The sequence below is a fragment of the Adelges cooleyi genome, unplaced genomic scaffold (genome assembly GCF_023614345.1).
Source record: "Adelges cooleyi isolate 19-005CV unplaced genomic scaffold, UGA_ACOO_1.1 ACOO_flye_CR_arks_rails_tigmint_CR_PRNA_2, whole genome shotgun sequence".
NCBI lineage: Eukaryota > Metazoa > Arthropoda > Insecta > Hemiptera > Adelgidae > Adelges > Adelges cooleyi.
In genome coordinates, this window is record NW_026095860.1 from 12,878,340 (window position 1) to 12,896,510 (window position 18,171).

Here is an 18,171-nt window from a genome sequence, read left to right on the forward strand (position 1 = left end):
ATCATGAGGTCTTCAAAAGACTTTAAGATAATCTGAAGGAAAATTGTCTGTGAAAATTAATTTTACTGGTTTCGTAGAGAATGACAAAATCTAATTAAAGTCGACTAATATACAACGATAATAATATCATTTAGAATACTCAAATAATATTTCATTCAATAATTTTCAAATAATAACATTATTCCAATAAAAGTGATTTGAATAATTATTAAAATAAAATATTCTCTTTTTTTTTAAGTATTTTTATTATGACAACATAATATACTTATAGAAAAGTTTGGGAGTTATGCCATTTGCAGAAAAATCTAAGCTGAATAGAATACGATGGTTTGAACGTGTCAAATGAATAAAAGAATATACAAACTATTAGAGAGAAATCAATTCAGTGAGAGATTAGAGGAAAGGGTTTGGAACGGACAAAAGTGTGAAAAAACGTATATTATCATGGCGATAAACTTGAGTTTTATGGGATAAGGAAAAGACGGAGAGTATGTTTATTTTGGCAGTTTCTTAGGCCCCTGTACACTTTGTAGCGTCTGCCAATACATTGAGACAACGTACCCCATTTAATGATCAATGAAAATCGTGTATTAAGGTTGTTGTTTGTAGAGCGATTATGGTATTTTTTTAGAACAATATGCGGAACGCGTTAACTCACATTGTATTGTTTTTTCATGAACATTAATTATTTCCATGAGCTGTTTTATTACCGTTGTGTTAAATGCAAATCAAACGGGCGATGATGGTTAATAATTATGACATTTAATGCGCTTCCTTTTTGCGGCGAGGCTCAAAAAAACACACCAAAAACGGGTGTACCCAACTGTGATTAAATGGGAAAAGTTGATTAAATATTAAAAGCAGACAAATAAGAGTGGGTCAAATACAAGCACTTTTTGTGGGCGGCTAACTCGCACGTCGTATCGGTTAACATTAAAACAACAAATGCGTTTCCGATAAATAATTAAAATAATAATACATAGAATCCAACTGGAATAACACTAAAACCCCATAGTTAAAAATATAAAATCGACCTGACTGTTTAATTCCATTGAAATGTAAGCGCGAGTATAAATAAGTATTGATACAAATATAATGGGTGAAATATATTAACTATTCATAATAAATATATGGTGTCAATTATAGTAGTCTAAGGGTTTGAAGCGAAAAAACCCGTATCGATCGTGACGTGTATATTGTAATTAAAATACTATAAAAAAAACAGTCTTGCGGGTTGAGTGTTTTAGGGGCAGGGGAGGGAAAACGTTTAAAAGATGTGAGTTTTGAATTAGCCACAAGATAAAAACATTGTATCAAATACATCGGTTTTGGAATTTCGTACTTGGATTTGATGCAAAATAGAAAAGGTAAAAATTGTTGATCAATAACTATGCAATTATTATACAGTGGTTAATAGTAATGCAACTTGAAGAATTAATTCATACTAAACTTCTTTATTTGAGTTGTATTAATTCAATTACGGTACCAGTTTTAAATTCAGTAGGTAAAATTCTTTCATTAGACATATTTATAGTAAATTTTGGTAATTTGTTTAAAATTGTACAGCAAAAAATTGAGTTTTTAAATCTGTTGTTATTAAAACTGCCTAAGTATTTTACATGGAAAAATGTTAATTATGTATAGAATTGCGTAACTGGTACTACTGCCGTTCAAATAAGCAATTATGAAATTTATCATAATTTTATAAAGGTTTTTGCTAATAGCTAGTTAGTGAATATTGGCGTTTTTTGCAACAGGTGCAATCCAGTTTAAACTGTAAAAAATCAGTATAAAAAACAAAAAAACCCGCAGGTAAATTTTTTTTTGGAAACTATTTGACAAAGCGCAAACTTTATGTAAAAACTCAAAATATATGCCTTTTGCTTAAACCTAACCTAAACAAGTCATATTAACAAGAAAAAATCATTTTTTTTTTGTTGGTTAAATTATAATAAATTGTTTGTAATAAAAACTCATCCGCTTGGTTAAACAAAATGTATCTATTTATCCGTCTATTTAAAGTGTAACGGATTATTTTCAATTAATTTTTTGTAATATAAACAAAATAAGCTCATTCTCGTATTTCTATAAAAATAGAACCAATAGAAACTAAAATATAATAAAATAAAAATTATAATTACATTTTCTTTACAAAAATACATTTTTTTTAATTAGACAAATAAATATTTATTTTATTTTTTCAGTGGTGGTGTCAAGTACTTCACGTAGTCACGCATTATTTTTTACTGACAAACTACGCGTGGATGTTCGCCGAAGGTTTCTATTTGCACACTTTACTGGCCTACGCTTTTACTGCTGAAGACACTCTTGTTCGATGGCTGTGGAAGTTGGCTTGGTCCACTCCGATGGCCATCATATCCGTGTACGCCATACTCAGAATCGTCCACATGCAGACATCCGAGTAAGCATGTTTTTTGTTGTCTGGTAATGCAAATAATATAATAATCCAAGTATGATGTAAAAACTGCCTAAAAAGTTCATTATGTATTGAAACTCTGCAAAACATACTGTCAATTGATTTTTAAGGACATATATTTAAAATAAACAAAAATATAATGAAACATATTATTATTGGAAATATTTTCAAAATATTTTGGAAATCTCTGGCCAAAAAACTATGTTTTAATTGATTTTTACAGCCATTATGAAAACATGTTTTTGCTCTATGTGTTCAGTACGGGATATTGTTCTTTGATAACATTACATTAGATGATTTAAATAAGTGAGACTGGTCGTTATAATATTTAAATATTTATCAAATTAGTTATTGTAGTCATTTATATTTAACTACTAATAAATATAATTTTTTTTTTTAATTTACACCGTACAGTTTAAATGATTATAAACAGTGGAGTAGTTATAGACGTTTTAATTGAAACTGTAAAAATGCACTGTCTAACCATTAATTATTCCCAACTCCGTCCAATTCTTTTACCTAAACGCTAATGCAAAATGTCTTTTACTTATTCGGCCAGGTGTATATTATATTTATTTTTTAATCATAATAATTGTCGGTCAACGTTTTTCCCATGTTTCCACTAGGTGTTGGATGAACGAAGCTTACTGGTCGGTGCTGGTAATGCCGGTCATCTTTTGTTTGCCTATCAACGTGTTGTTCCTGTTTAATATCGTCCGTGTGCTTTGGGTCAAACTGCAAGCCGGTCCTTCGCATCTGTCGAACAGCACGCCGTCCAGGGCCATGTTGCAATCGTTCAGAGCCACTCTGCTGCTGATGCCTCTGCTGGGTCTCTATTACCTGCTCATGCCTTTCAGACCGGACAAGCACCACCCTTGGGAACGATATTACGAAATCATATCAGCCGTTACGTCGTCGTTCCAAGTACGCATACCCAACGATTTATTCATAACAATAACATCAACTCGGCTAAATTGCATAATAGTAAATAGGAGAACGTCTGGGTAAGGGCCGAGCAGCTGGTGGTAGTCGACACAGTGTAATAATATGTTTAGTCACAATGATTTGTTAAGAAAAAAACCAAATTGAAATTTTCAATCGGCTATTTTAAAAGATATTTTAATTTGTAAAACTTTACAAGACCTATATAATAATGTTTTTGACAATAAATAACAATTGGTAGTGTCGTTCTAATGTGGTTACTAGTTAATCGTGAGCAAATTGAGTAAATGTAATATGCTAATTATTTAAAAGAGTTGACTACTTTTTATTGGATTTAAAATCGTTTTGTACGAGATGTTAATGTACTATACCATATTATACTAAATTAAATACAAAAGTTGTTGCATTTTTCTAGAAAAAAATATTATATGGTATTATAATTTTATAAATAAAATTCAATAAGACAGTGATAAGAATGGCGATTGATACTTAATAGAGACTTGCTACAAAACATATTATTCTATATCTTTTAATTTTTGTAAAACATTTTGAAAGTTAAATTGTTTTCTTATATTTAAATTTGTTTTTTCTTATGCAACGTTTTGTTTATAGAGAAACTTAATCTCGCTTTATTTGATGTCAAAAAATAATATTCGAAATTCAAATATAACACTTTTTAACATAAATATACACAAATGGATGAAGTATACGTTATTATTATTACTATGTACATTTTCATAGGAAGTTGGTATTATTATGCCATATATATTTTTCGATACCGTCATCAAACTGTCATGATTACATACTTAAAGTAACGCGGACAAGTGACACATTTTGGCCATAGGATAACTTTTAAGAGGGAGTCTTGTGCACACAAAAATAGTTGACATCTGTCAGGTGTATATACTCGTATTATACCTAGTACATATTATATAAGCAAGAAGAGCATTAAGTTTAATATATAAATATTTTACTAAATTAAAATAGAAAGTAGATCATAATTTTTTCCCTATAATATTGGCTGCTTAATAATAGTGTAGTTTTAGTTTACAAGATTGGTTTGAAAATAACATGTACCTTAATAGCAGTAACGCCAGAGATGACTACACGACGTTTAATTAAACTTAAGAGTCAGTTTAAAATGTAATCGACCACGTTGATTGAGTTATTTTCTAATTAAACTTTCTCCGTATAAACGTCAAATGCCAGACTTCAAAAAGACTAGCGATAGATAATATTGTATTATTGTTTATTGTTTTTTTTTTGCGAGTCCACTGCTTTTCATTAGTTTGCTAAGCTTATATACAATTCTATTTTATTCTCATCTTTATTTCCATAAAAAGACATTGATTTCAATGCAATGCATATGGCTAATTATAAATTCTCCATAACAAACGGCATGGTTAATTGAAATTTTTCATGATGAAATATTAACAAATCGATTCGAGAAGGACTCTCTTAGTAATTATCCTAATAATAATACAATTACTCAGTTTAAAATTATTTAAAAAATATATACCTAGTATTCAATTCTAGTATATACTCTTAATTACTGTATTGGCTTAGTGTACATTTTTTTTTTCATAAATCACTTGTCGATAAATTGTAATTAACTTGTCAAATCGAAATAACTATCAGTCCGTTGAGATATAATAATTATTAAATGTAATATTAGAAAAAAAAACAGTGGATGGGCACAAATATGCATACGATACTGTTTTTTACTTTTATAATATCAATTGTTATCTTCAATTAAATATGGACGGCTCTCTAATGATAAACGAACAGGGTGGATATTAAATTGGTTACAAGCGAGCGGCTTATATAATTTACTGGTTACCCAACTGATGTAATTATTTAGCTATTATTTATAATAATATTATACACTCTACACATGTGTTATATCATCAACTATATTATGTACTACAAACGCAGCCTTACTTAAAGGGTAGGGTAGAGAGTAGAAACCACGTGGGTATAGTGGTCACGAGAAGACATTTCTAATTAACTTAATCAATTTAAGAAAGCAAACACGTGTAGATATTGTGATAACGCTTCAGTGTTTGCAATTAGGATTATGCAACAGAAAACACCACATCTATTTTGATTATATTTCCGACAGAAATTTAGTCTGGTTTTACACAGTTTTTGTGTAATTGGTTTAAAAGTCACATGACTTTATTATTGTTTGCACTTTTTTTTTAACCGTAATGAGTACTTACACTAACATGATAAAATTAGTTTTGTAAAGGTATGTGATCCGAATGAACTTTCTGGCGCTTTCTTCAGCCTTATAAACTAGATACACATTTTAATATACTCTAAACGTTCGCGATACGTCCAAAATACAGAATTTGTTTTTCTTTCTTTTACTGCAAAACGTTTTAAATGTATGTAAAACGTGTCATTTTCTGGACCCGTAAAAAAAATGTCAAAGTAGATATACTGAGAATTATTATTCAAATCCACTGTAACATTAATCCGGTTTAGGTAGGTACTTACTAAGTATGTTTGTCACGTTACAACGAAATAACTCCCCGAAAAAAACTTTAAGCCGTTTAAAAAACTTTACCACATAAGTAATATCACCGTGATTAATACAAAACACTTATTTATTGTTAGTTTATTCCACACAAAAACACCAAACAAGTATACTAGAAAACGTGTGCTTAGAATATATAATTTGGTCTTTACACACACGCTTTTCTCATAATATTATTTTACCTTAAGTAAACTTACTAGGGTACCCTAACCCGCTTTAATCCACTTCAAATATAGGAAATGACTTATGAGTTATGCTATATTGTAAAGTAGACAAAAAACTCATATCAATAACCACATAAAAAAATTATTATATTTATATAATTATATATATATAATAAGTATACGATAATTTACTATAATTTTAGTATGTTTTATTTTTTTTTCTGTTTGATTCAGGGACTTTGCGTGGCAACGTTATTCTGTTTTCTAAACGGAGAGGTAAGTTTTTGCATTACTAAAATTCAATAAATATCGCATAATATTTGACGTACACCGACATAATAATACAAATCATGCTATATTTACAATATACAGTTCTTATTGCTGTTGTAGTTTATATATATTTATTTATAACGTAATTTAAGTTTTTTAGAAACAAAAAAATTATCGCCTACAAAATATGTGTAGAAACACAACTTTTCGTCTTTTGCGCTTATAATACTTTCGTACAATTTTAATTGGATGATAATATATATAATTATTATTACTCGTAAAGTTGTTTTAGTGTATAAACAGACAAAACCGCGAGCTTAATTATAATTAACTTTTAAACCACTCAAGTTATAGCTGACACGTGAACCTAATTTCGTTTTAATTTATAAGAGCCAATGCATTAAAAAAAATGTACTTACTGTGTAGGGCCATATGCCTTATGGATATATTTAGTTTTGTATAATATAATATAAGCCTCTGAATTATAAAATAAAATACATTTCCCATCAAATAGTTTTTTTTCGTGTCGTGATACTATTTTCTGTGTAATGATTGCTTATAAAATATTCCACTCCCAATATTACACAATTTAAACCTTTACATTTTTTCTATTCTTATATATTTTTTTAAACTTAGTACAAATAAAAAAGCCTGCTTGGATTTTAGAATTAGATTACAGGGGAAGTACGAGATGATAATGAGGTAAAATCAGCCGACAAGAAATAATATTATAAACTATAGTGGTAAGAATGATGATTGATACGAGAAGATAATTGCTGACATCAGAGGGAAAATGTTAATAAGACATTTTTAAAATAATGGTGACTGATACACAGAATAGATTAAATTGCATAACCACAGTTTTATTCTGTCGTTCATACTTGCTCAAGATTTCTTCCATAAAACATATTCTATTTTTTACAACTAAAGCAGCATCATAGAATAGATTAATGTATTCTGTGGTAGCATCATAGAATTTGTTTTTCAAAAATGTTTATTTCAGCCTTCTCACAAGATATGGACATTGAAAAGTATAGCTCCCGGGTAATATTTTTTTCAAGTACATACATATACTGCTAAATTTGAGCAAACATTTTTAAAAGTAGGTCAACATGTTATTTGTATTATTAAGTATTTTTCTTAAATTTTTTGAAAAGAAATATCAAAATTCGACAAGGAAGAAGACTGTTGACAACTTGACAAATCTGACTGTGAGCAAACAATTCCATATATTTTTTTCAATACATTAAGTTAACACAATGAAATTTGTTGTTATAAAGCAATATTATTTCCATATTAAATAAATAATATGTATGGTTTAATATTACCAAAAGTACTTAACAATACAAATAACAAGTCGACCTCTCTATTCTTATTTTTTTTACTTAAGTTTGCTGTTTACGTTTTCGAAAAAAATATTAGCTATATTTATAAAAATCCATACATATCTCGTGAATGGCTTGAGATGAAAAATTGAAAACGTCAGATTTAGTTTATATCCTTAACTCGAAATCCTTCCTATTGACGGTGTAATTATTGTCATTTAAAATGAGCTAATTTTTTTTATATTTTTCCTAAATTTATTTTACCTTCGATGCGATAGCTGAAAAGGTGCGCGAGTTGAAGGGCAGCGGGAAAAAAGATCAATGTAAATTGTTTAACATTCTGAGAAAATCATGTTTTTAATTTCAAAACGTAATACATTTTGCCTGTATGCGGTCAGTACTTGTCTGTGTCAAAACTCACATTCTTGTTTTTATTGTAACAGGTGATTGCTCAGATCAAGCGGCGTTGGCAGTTCATGTTTTTCCGGACCAGGGCCAACTCTTACACGGCGACAACGGTCTCGGTACGTCAGGTTAGCCAACTGTTTCACTATTTGCACGTTTGCACGTAGCCCGTGATCCTTCCTTGCCGTTTCCTCCCGAGGAAACAACAATGGGTTTTAACACACTCGAGTGTTTAATATAAAAATACAAATTGTAAACGATATCCTCGCAACGTTGCGAATGGGTGTCTACAATTCTGTTCCACGAGAGAACGGTACTGCGCAGAAACCAAAACGTATTACTCTGGTATACACATGCGCAGACAAGAGTGACGCGTTTTGGTTTCTGCGCAGTATCGTTCTCTCGCGAGACAGAATGTAGGCAAATGCTCTCCTTTCGGTTTACTAATACTAGGAAACATAATATACATCAGTATTTTTATTTTTGCTTGCGTGATGGCATAAAAAAACCATAACTTCCGGACATTACAAAGTACAATAGATGTAGTGTATACATATTTTTATATGTTTTCCGTCCGTTTTAGGATTATACCAATTGATCGCGTGCTTTAGCCTTTTTTCCCGGTTCAACCGACAACCGTGCCCTAGAGTAAATAATATGTTTCGAAATTTCTATTTGACTTAATGTCCATTTATCATGTGTGTTATAAAGTGCGAACAGCTTTTAACAATGTCAAATGTGCCTCATTGAACTATTTTTCGATCAAACGTGTACTTTTGCTGTAAACAAATCATTATAATATGTAACTTCCAATCAATGTAATATATGCTCAAGTTGAGGTTAACTTTTGAAAACGATGATTAATGAAAAAATATGATTTCAAGCACGCAATACTCATTTCAAAACCATAAAAAAACCAATTAACATATTTAAAAAAGTATCTGCTTTGCCAGTCTCATTGAAATTCAGCAAGTGTATAATATTAGAAAGAAACCGTTTCAACGCACAATAATATTATCGATTCACCTGTATTCGATTAGACGCATTTAAAATGTATTGTTTTCATGATATATGCTTACCCATAACATATGAAAAGCTAAATAATAAACAAATGTTTAAGCTAAAAATTGGAAATATTTTCTTTAATCGCCGCTTTTGAGGCACGTAGTAATTTCGATTACAAAAATATTATTCGGAAACGTCACTTGACTTCCGGTAGCTTCATAAACAATCACTAAAAACATTTACATAACTTCGTTGTTTTCCAAGTACCGCGGTCTTAATCGATAGTATCTATCATCGATGCTATATTTTCTATTACTTTCTAATATCAAAGAGTCATTGTAAATAATTAATTTTAAAGAGTTTCGTGAATTATTTATTATATCATTATTACGAGTTATGAAATTGTTATTATAAATGTTTATGTACCCGACAATCGTAATTGAAACTATAAATAACAATGTATCACTATTTGATCTGTGGTCTCGGAGTATATATTTTAAGCGCGCTGTTGGGTTATGATGATTAGTTCCTGTCGGTTCATTTAAAATAGCGTCCGACGAAATTATAATAGTATTTTCACTGTATAAAAAGCGTTTCAATAAAAAAACACTATTTGATTTTATTAAAATATAGTTTATATTGTAATCAATCGTTTAATGTTTTCGACGAAGTACACAAATGAAGTAACACTCACATTGTTTTCAATTCAAAAGCAACAATAAAAAACATCAAAGTATGTCGATAATAAAACCGTATACAATGAGCCAACGCAGATCGAACGACGAGATATATAGTCGATACATAATTCACGTGCCATTCCTGTCATCCTTCGGCTCCGTCGATTAACGTTTAATTATAGTAATAATTGATTTTTGAGCCGAAAACACTAATCGATCCGAAACTACCACACTGCACTGATATTATATCTAATGTCCAAAAATTTGTCACGGCGTACGTTTTTTGGACGTGCCGGACATTCCCCAATAGCAAAATAGTCACAGACGAATGGGCTTGGTTCGGCTAAATCCTCTAAAGTACACAAAATCCATTGTAAAGTATACAAAGAAACAACACATTGGTTATAAAAGTATATGAGTTACTAAAACACGGAATATGTTAAGATATAGGCTATTTTGAAACTGTTGCAGAATCCGATAACCCATTTCTTATTTTAAGCGGTCCGTTTCATTTCAATTCACGATTGATTGTAAACGCAATAAACGGCCACTTCTGTCTTTAATTAATTATTATTCGTTATAACTTATAACGAAACGTCCATCTCGACCGGCGATTTGTTTAAACGTTATTATTGAAACTGATGAAAAGATAAATTAATATTTTAACGATTGTGCACATTTAATTAAAGAAACTTTTGATTGCTCGATTGCTTTCAATATATCTCACTTGACGTTTTATATTTTGTAACCAAACTCGTTTAATGCTATTAACTTTAAAACAAGTAAAATCATATCATAATACGATATAAATTCAATATTTATTGACATTTTAATGTCTTCGCATTTCTATAACTCAATGAGCTGTTAAGACTTATGAAACTTAAGTTTGAAATTAAAAATTCATAACTGAACATAAAGTCTCAGTTATACATAATGCTTTATTATCAGCTTTCGCACAATGTTTTTTTTATTTTGTTGAATTGAATAAAATAATGTTTGACGAAAAGATCAAATTTAAGACGTTTGGTAAGGTTAAGATTAAGTATTGGCAATAAATATAACTGTCAACTGATGTATACTTAGATTGTTAAAATGAATACTTCAAGAAATATTATCATGGTCAATTAGTAACTGCTAACTAACTTGATGAGCGGTGGCATCTTTCGATAAAATTCTCTATTTCAGTCATCGCCCATCCATTTCTCGTCGCCCACAACTCTGAGAGCTTAACCGATCCAGTAAGGTCTTATTGTGTCTTCCTGTCGTTTTCGATCACAATCTACTCATCCCCTGTGGAACCAATATAGCTGTCATTTAACTCCCCCGCATCGTTAAATTTTCATGATGTAAAATGTATCTCATATTTTATTGCAAATATTCTATTGAATTTTCGATAAAATGAGTAAAAATGGGCAACTTAAGCGTGGGAGCCTTACTTAGACAAAAAAACATTCAAGCTTCGACTTGTTTAGCTTAACTCAATTTATTGTTTTTTTACATATTATATTATACTTAAAATTTGAAGGAATATTCAGGGCGATTGTACCGTTTTAATTGTTGAAATATATTTATTTAAGTCTCGCCTTTTACCTATAGACCTTAATTCCTTTCCTTTAGGCTATACAATTCGCTATTTTGGCTCTATTTGACTTATGTGTAATTTCAAAGAGTCGGTACCGATTCTACGTTCCTTCGTTCTTTTCTTAAGTATACCTAATTATCAAGTCTTGCGGTAATACTCGTCATCCCGTGAAGTCATTAAAAATGAATAGTTTTTAAGTAACCCGGTGCTCGACTTACACTGCGTGTCGAGATAATTTATATTACATTATCGTAATTATTTATTATGTATACTCATAAGATGAGTATGTATAATATAGATGGTATAAAGAAGGTATTCATAAGATAAGGGGCGGCGCATGGGACGTCGTAAATTTAATTTAATAATATCTCACCCGATGTTATTAGGTATATTATATCAATAATGGCATTGATTATATTATATATTACTAATGTATTATATTATAATGTAAAATCAATGTTAAAAGTTAGCAACTTCGCCCCTTCTGTCTCAGATTTCGCACGTACCAGATGGCGTGAGATCGTGCCCTTTAATCTATCCACGTATATGATTTTGCCATTATCTGGTATGTTCCGTAAAAGTTCTTATTCATGGAATCCCAATGAATTTAACGTTAACCAAAAGACTTGAAGTTGGTGACCATCACTCGAACCGAATGCAATGCACGGACATTCTCTGTGGCTTCTTCGATGAAATTTGTTCGACCACCACCTCAAACTTTGCAAATATATACATTGTGCGTAGACCGAGAAATCGACGGGGAACATAAGTTTATTTCCGACAAAGTTTTACTGCAAAATATACCAATCGGCTTTTCGGGTTGAGTTACGTCTTGACCTATACCCGGTACTATCGAAATAGGAACGATTTCAGATTTTCATTTTTTTCCTATAATATTTCCTAATCTTGTTAAACAAACGTACCGACCAATGCAATGCCAATCGAATGGAACGAAAAATAAATTACTTTTTTATTTGATATATAAAAGCTATTATTTATATTATATTATACATTTATTATAAAAGCTTTAGACCATGAAATGTTTGCTTCGGAAGTTGGAATTTAAAAGTCGAACAACAAAAATATATTATGTTCGTATACAGTCAAGCGTGTGTTTAACTGTTAGGTTATAGCATAATATCAAGCCCTAGTAGATTTTAATGACAACAGTTTCACATGCTAGCTAATAAGAGTAAGTCTTATCTGAGAACTAAATATTTTAAAAAGAAATCGTTTTCATCTCTCATCAATAATTTACAAGTCAATCAAATCATACGTTATGTCATAATCTAATGGCTTCAGAATATCCATCAGCTGTCATGTTTGTCTGTGATAACAGAATATTGGATGGTAGTTATAGATAAATTAATTAATTTTTGGGAGATTGTCTAATATTTCACAAACTCCATTTAACTCCATTTGCGTTACATTAAAAAAGATCGGATTTGTTTGACTTGACGGATGCAATTCATTATCAGATTTACTTTGTTGTTGGTTTTTGTATAGGCACAAGTTGAAATTGTTTTCATGAATAAATACTAGTTTTCATAAACTTTTTTAAAAATCCCAAGGACAGTTTTAAATTCTGTCGAGTTTGGATTGCTGTTTTTGTGTATCAAACAACTATACATATTGTACATTATATACGCATAAATAACCTACTGTTTATTGCAAATAGAAATTTATTAACCTAAATTCAAAACGTATGATTAAATCATTTCTGGATTTTGGATTTCGTTGAGATTATTATCCATTAATATCAAACGTGATACCTAAACCTACAATATTATATACATATTTGTCGTATAAATATATTTAATAGAAATTCAATAAATGTTCGGTTAATTAGACCTGTTTGTTACTTCGGTCGAACATCAAACGTCAAAAGATTTGGAAAATATCCATTTTTTTAAAATAACACTTATATACCTATGCCAAAATATAATATTGATTTATTTAGTTTTATTATTTTCCAACTACGAGTCTATTGACTGTCGACTCGTTATCAAAAACGGTAAGCAAATAAACAAACCAAATCTCCATATCTCCTTCAAACGTTGTTTGTTTGTTTTATTTAAATTTGCTTTTTTTTTTTTGTGATTCATGAGTCATTTTTGGTAGAAGCTTTTGAAATCGTATTCACATGCATGATACAGTGTTTCTCTGATTGATACCGACCAATGCTATTATACGGTGTATTGCCATACCTACTAAAGTATATTATATATTCATGAATCGTCGTGTACCAATGCAAATAGTAGATTGCGTTCTTGCAATACGATTTACATTTCCATTAGACGCTATTTAGATTTTATACACGAGTTTTCTTTTTTAATATATTTTAGTTATAGTGTCATTTTAACTTTATTTTACATAGACATTATTATTTAGTATTTGGTATTGGCTTGTTTTACTTTAGGTAAAAAAGCATAAACATATTAAGTACGGCTTTGAAAATATTCGTAGTGTCTTATAAAACGACTATTTTCAAATTGTTACCTATTATATATATTGTTGGTGGTTATTAAAGATTTTAGTTGAAAAATATATATTATATTAAATATCTAATATTTCTGACTTGTTTATGGACAATTATCTTGTCGCTTTTCCGACTATTGGCCTATACACGATTTCTGTTTCTCAAATGCCAACCGAGTAAGCAATAACAGACTAGTTACAATGTACATACAAAATTGTATTACCGTTTGAAGTTTTAGCTTTACTTTTAGCTTACCTTAATTTCTATTTACCCGAAATCAATGCTGGCAAAATCCGTAGTGTACTATAATATTCGAGTAGACTATCCCGTGGCTTTGCCCGAAAACTGTACACAGTAGTGTTAAGTTGTCAATTGATTTTGTGTAGAATTTGTTGAACTTATGATGTACCTGTGTTGTTACAGTTCGTGAGGTCGACCGTAGGGCCGGGTGACAACGAAGATAAAGTATAGGAAAAATCTTCCTCGCAGCAGTTGACGTCGGACCGTCGATCTTTACCGGAAAAACGTACACCGTTTTTAAATCAAAATATAGACATTAAGATAAAATGTTAATAATAATAATAATAATATTATTAGTTATATTGTCTCACCGTACAACAATGAACATTTTGCACATACTCGTCCAAATAAGTGCGTTAAGTATTGGAATTATACCGCCCAAGCTTTTGACTTCTTGTTCTTATTTATTTATTTATTATTAAGTAAGTATTTAAATCAAAAGGTATGCGGGTGGAGTGGGTAGTAGTAATTAATAGTATTGTCCAGCACAATCCACGACCTCGAAGCATGCTTTGGTAACAATTGAAACACTGTGTTTTGCTGTTTGGTTGTTTTGAACTACACGGGTAATATACTAAATCATTCAAACAGGTTTCACGTCTATTATTCCAGTAGAAAAATACAAAATATACCAATTCGTGGTTTTGATTGCACAAAATTTGATTAAACAAATTATTTATTATTGATATAATCCTTGATATAGACGTATAAATGATGGCATTTTAAGTGTTTAACTCTTTTGTTTAGAACTATGTTCTTCTACAAAAACATCTGTGTTTTGTGTTAATCCTTAAAAATGATGATTTCCAAAAAAGTGTTGACATGATTTGATTTTGGTACCTGTTTAGTGTTCTATCTTTATCGGAAATTTGTGGCAACCGAAATTTAAAAAAAACAATAATATTTAAGTAACATTTTAAACAATATTATACTTACATTTTGGTCAATATAAAAATGGTCTATACCTCCTTTTTTTTTAATTAAAATTTTTATTCAAAAACTATTTGATTTTAAATTTAAATTGAATTTAAAAAATATAGCTGGGAATTTTCTCAAAACACGCATGACTAACCTAATAACGAAAATAAACAAGGATGATTTTCTATTAATAATTATATTTTATAAAAAGAAGTATATTTTAATCATATGAAATTTGGATGACAAAATTCGTAATATTACATCATTTTTGATCGATAAAAGCTAGTAAGAAATGTCTTACCGTGTTAACAGGTTAAGTAATTATCTATTGGTATAAACCTGTATATTTCCCTAAGGTGCCAATGTCTGTATACTTTACTCTATAAAACGTATAATTGTCAATATGTTATTTTGTATATATATTTGTACTTTTGATCACAAAACCCAGCTTTGAGATTTTCCCGTAAGTTGGTGATAAGAATTTTAGACATAGGCAATCCATTGGCCAAGGCCTATTTTTTGAGAAAATTCGGTAAAGGGCTAAAACAGATTGCCAAAATTATACCCCTTCGGGTAACGTCGACAACTTTCATACATCTATAAATACAGCTCTATCTGTCCGTTTAATATTCAGTTACTAATACGTCATATTTTTATTTTAATTTATTAAGTTTAAATTAATTAATCAACTGACTTTAAAAAGCGTTAAACTATGTTAAGCTGATGTAGATGTATTTAATCAAATATAACATTATTATAAAAATCGTGATACTTAAAAATGTATAATTCTCTATAATATAATATAATTTTTGTTTTTTAACTCATAGTGAATGTCATTCCCAGCTCATGACTGGACAGAGCTATAAATTTGTAAATTTTTACCGTTGGCAATTTTCTTTAGACAGTGTTACCCAAAATCAAATAACACAAATCCCACTTTGCTCGTAATTCGTGTACCTACTACACTCGTGTGTAAATATTTATAAAAAAATTTTCGCCTATTTCTAAGCATTTCAAATTTAAATCTTGTTTTTTGTCTATTTTAAACTCATTTCAAACGCGGCAAACGTGGAAGTTGTTAGTTTTAGTACTTAAATTAGGAAGTTTTATATTCAAATAAATAATAAATTTATGAAAAAAAAAATGTTTAAATACAACTTTTATATATCATCATATTATTACTCATTGTTGTTATTATAAATATTATAAAAAAATCGATAAAACGCATTTTTAAAATATATAATAAGAAATGATTATTTTACAGAACACACTTTTTGACTAATTAAATAAATAATTGAATACAAAATAGCATTGGTAATAGCGCATAATAAGATCTATATAATTTAATTCATAGAATATAATATGTTTGCTATGAATCCCCTTGTGCACTCCCTCTTGTTTCTACTCTCATTTTTCTATCCCTCGTCTGCTAATTCTCTATTATCGACAAATCTTCCCTTATAAGGAAGCATTCATCTGCAAGTGAAGATTAGATGATAAGGGTTAATCTATTCAGTTTTTAAATATCAGGCGGTGTGTTGGTTAAAACAGAAACTAATACACTAGTACATAATTTTGTGTACTGTATTTAATTTGTGTTATGATCACATTTCAACAAAAAAAAACTTTGTACATGCTTGAAACTAAATGATACGCATTATTGCAATCGTATTCCTATAAATATAACATAAGTATAGATGAAATTGTATATATGTATGTTATATACGCTTTGAGATAAATGTATTGATAGGAACAATTTTTACTATAACTATATCAAAAGTGATTATTAGTATTAAAACAAAAAGTAGTTTAAACTAAAAAGTCAGCGCTGTGTTTTTATTTTTATTTTGAAAGAATCGTATTCATAATTAAGAAAGGGCAGATTTTCTTAAACACAAAAACATATTCTGTTTTATGATTTTTCATGTGCATACAACTTATAAAGCTTTTTTTTAATCGAATGGTAAAAATTGTTATTAAAATATGTTATTATTGTACATTGCAGACTTGTTAATATTAATATTTGTACCCTTTGTAAACGTGTTTGCTGTCATTCTTATTTTTCAGGGACCCGTTATTGTGTATTCCAAAGTTTTACGAACGAATTAAGAATAAAAATTAATTTAAAAAAATAGTTCCTGATCGATAGCCAAATCAGTTTGGATATTTTAACGATTGAACAGAAAACGAGGAAATATTGTATAATGCGTGTAAGTTTTTTTTTGTTATATTTGTATTTTGTTACTTATTGTTTTTTTTTTTTTTTTGTTAATTAGTATTGTCAGTAAATAGCTACTAAAACACTTAAAGTATTATACTATACATACCTACACAAAAACCGAATGTTTTTTTTTAATTGTCATTAAAATATAATAATTGTATTAGTATAATATTGATGTATGATATTGTCGTTGTCGTTAAATCCAAATAAAAAATTAAAATTATTTACATAATTTAATTTTGTATGTATTTTTTATTACATTAGTTTATTTTAATAGAATAGGGACTAGACAAAATATTATGCAAACCCAATTAATATTGAGTAAGTATGAAACAGTTTACATCTAACATAAAATATAAATAAATAAAGACATCTATATTTTGTTCGATTTATTTTTTTTTTAAATAGCTGTTATATTAGATTAAAGCGGCATAAACAGTAATTAATAAATAAATTCATAAATAACAAATAATTTTGTCATATAAATTGAATAATTTATTTGAAAAAAGATAGTTCTTTTTATTTATCCCTCGCTTTATGTATATATATATATATATATACAAAATTATTCGAATAATACCCTATTCTGACTTGAGACATATATATTGACATTTAAGTAGATAAAAAAATATTTTTTTTAGCTTGGTGTGTTTAAGAGAGTAATTTTTTTAATCGTGATTAAATAAACTATTTCTCCATAATTAATTAATAAGTAAAAAATAGCACGTCCTAATTAACAGTTAAAAAGACTAAAATTTATTTCTATTTATGAATAATATCTTATTATTGGGAAAAGTTATTGCCTTTTTTCTTCATAAAAAAGAAAATTTACTCACGATTAAAAATGTTTTTATTATTGTAGATCATTTAATTCGTTACTTTTATCAAATCAACATATTTTAGC

At 29.0% G+C, this 18,171-nt stretch overlaps 1 protein-coding gene across 4 annotated transcripts in view; it reads left to right on the forward strand.

Moving 5' to 3' along the window:
• LOC126833562 (calcitonin gene-related peptide type 1 receptor-like) overlaps nt 1-17,276 on the forward strand; it is a 115,015-nt gene extending 97,739 nt beyond the window's left edge. The window contains exons 7-11 of one of the 4 annotated variants that reach the window (XM_050564981.1): nt 2,205-2,422; nt 3,064-3,361; nt 6,320-6,361; nt 8,124-8,213; nt 17,114-17,276. In XM_050564981.1, the coding sequence (XP_050420938.1) occupies nt 2,205-2,422; nt 3,064-3,361; nt 6,320-6,361; nt 8,124-8,213; nt 17,114-17,155 (690 nt within the window). In that variant the 3' untranslated portion in view covers nt 17,156-17,276. Of the gene's footprint in view, nt 1-2,204; nt 2,423-3,063; nt 3,362-6,319; nt 6,362-8,123; nt 8,214-14,251; nt 17,078-17,113 lie in introns of those variants that run through there. The other 3 variants (XM_050564983.1, XM_050564982.1, XM_050564980.1) reach the window with 3 other exon arrangements.
• The last annotated feature ends 895 nt before the right edge of the window (nt 17,277-18,171 follow it).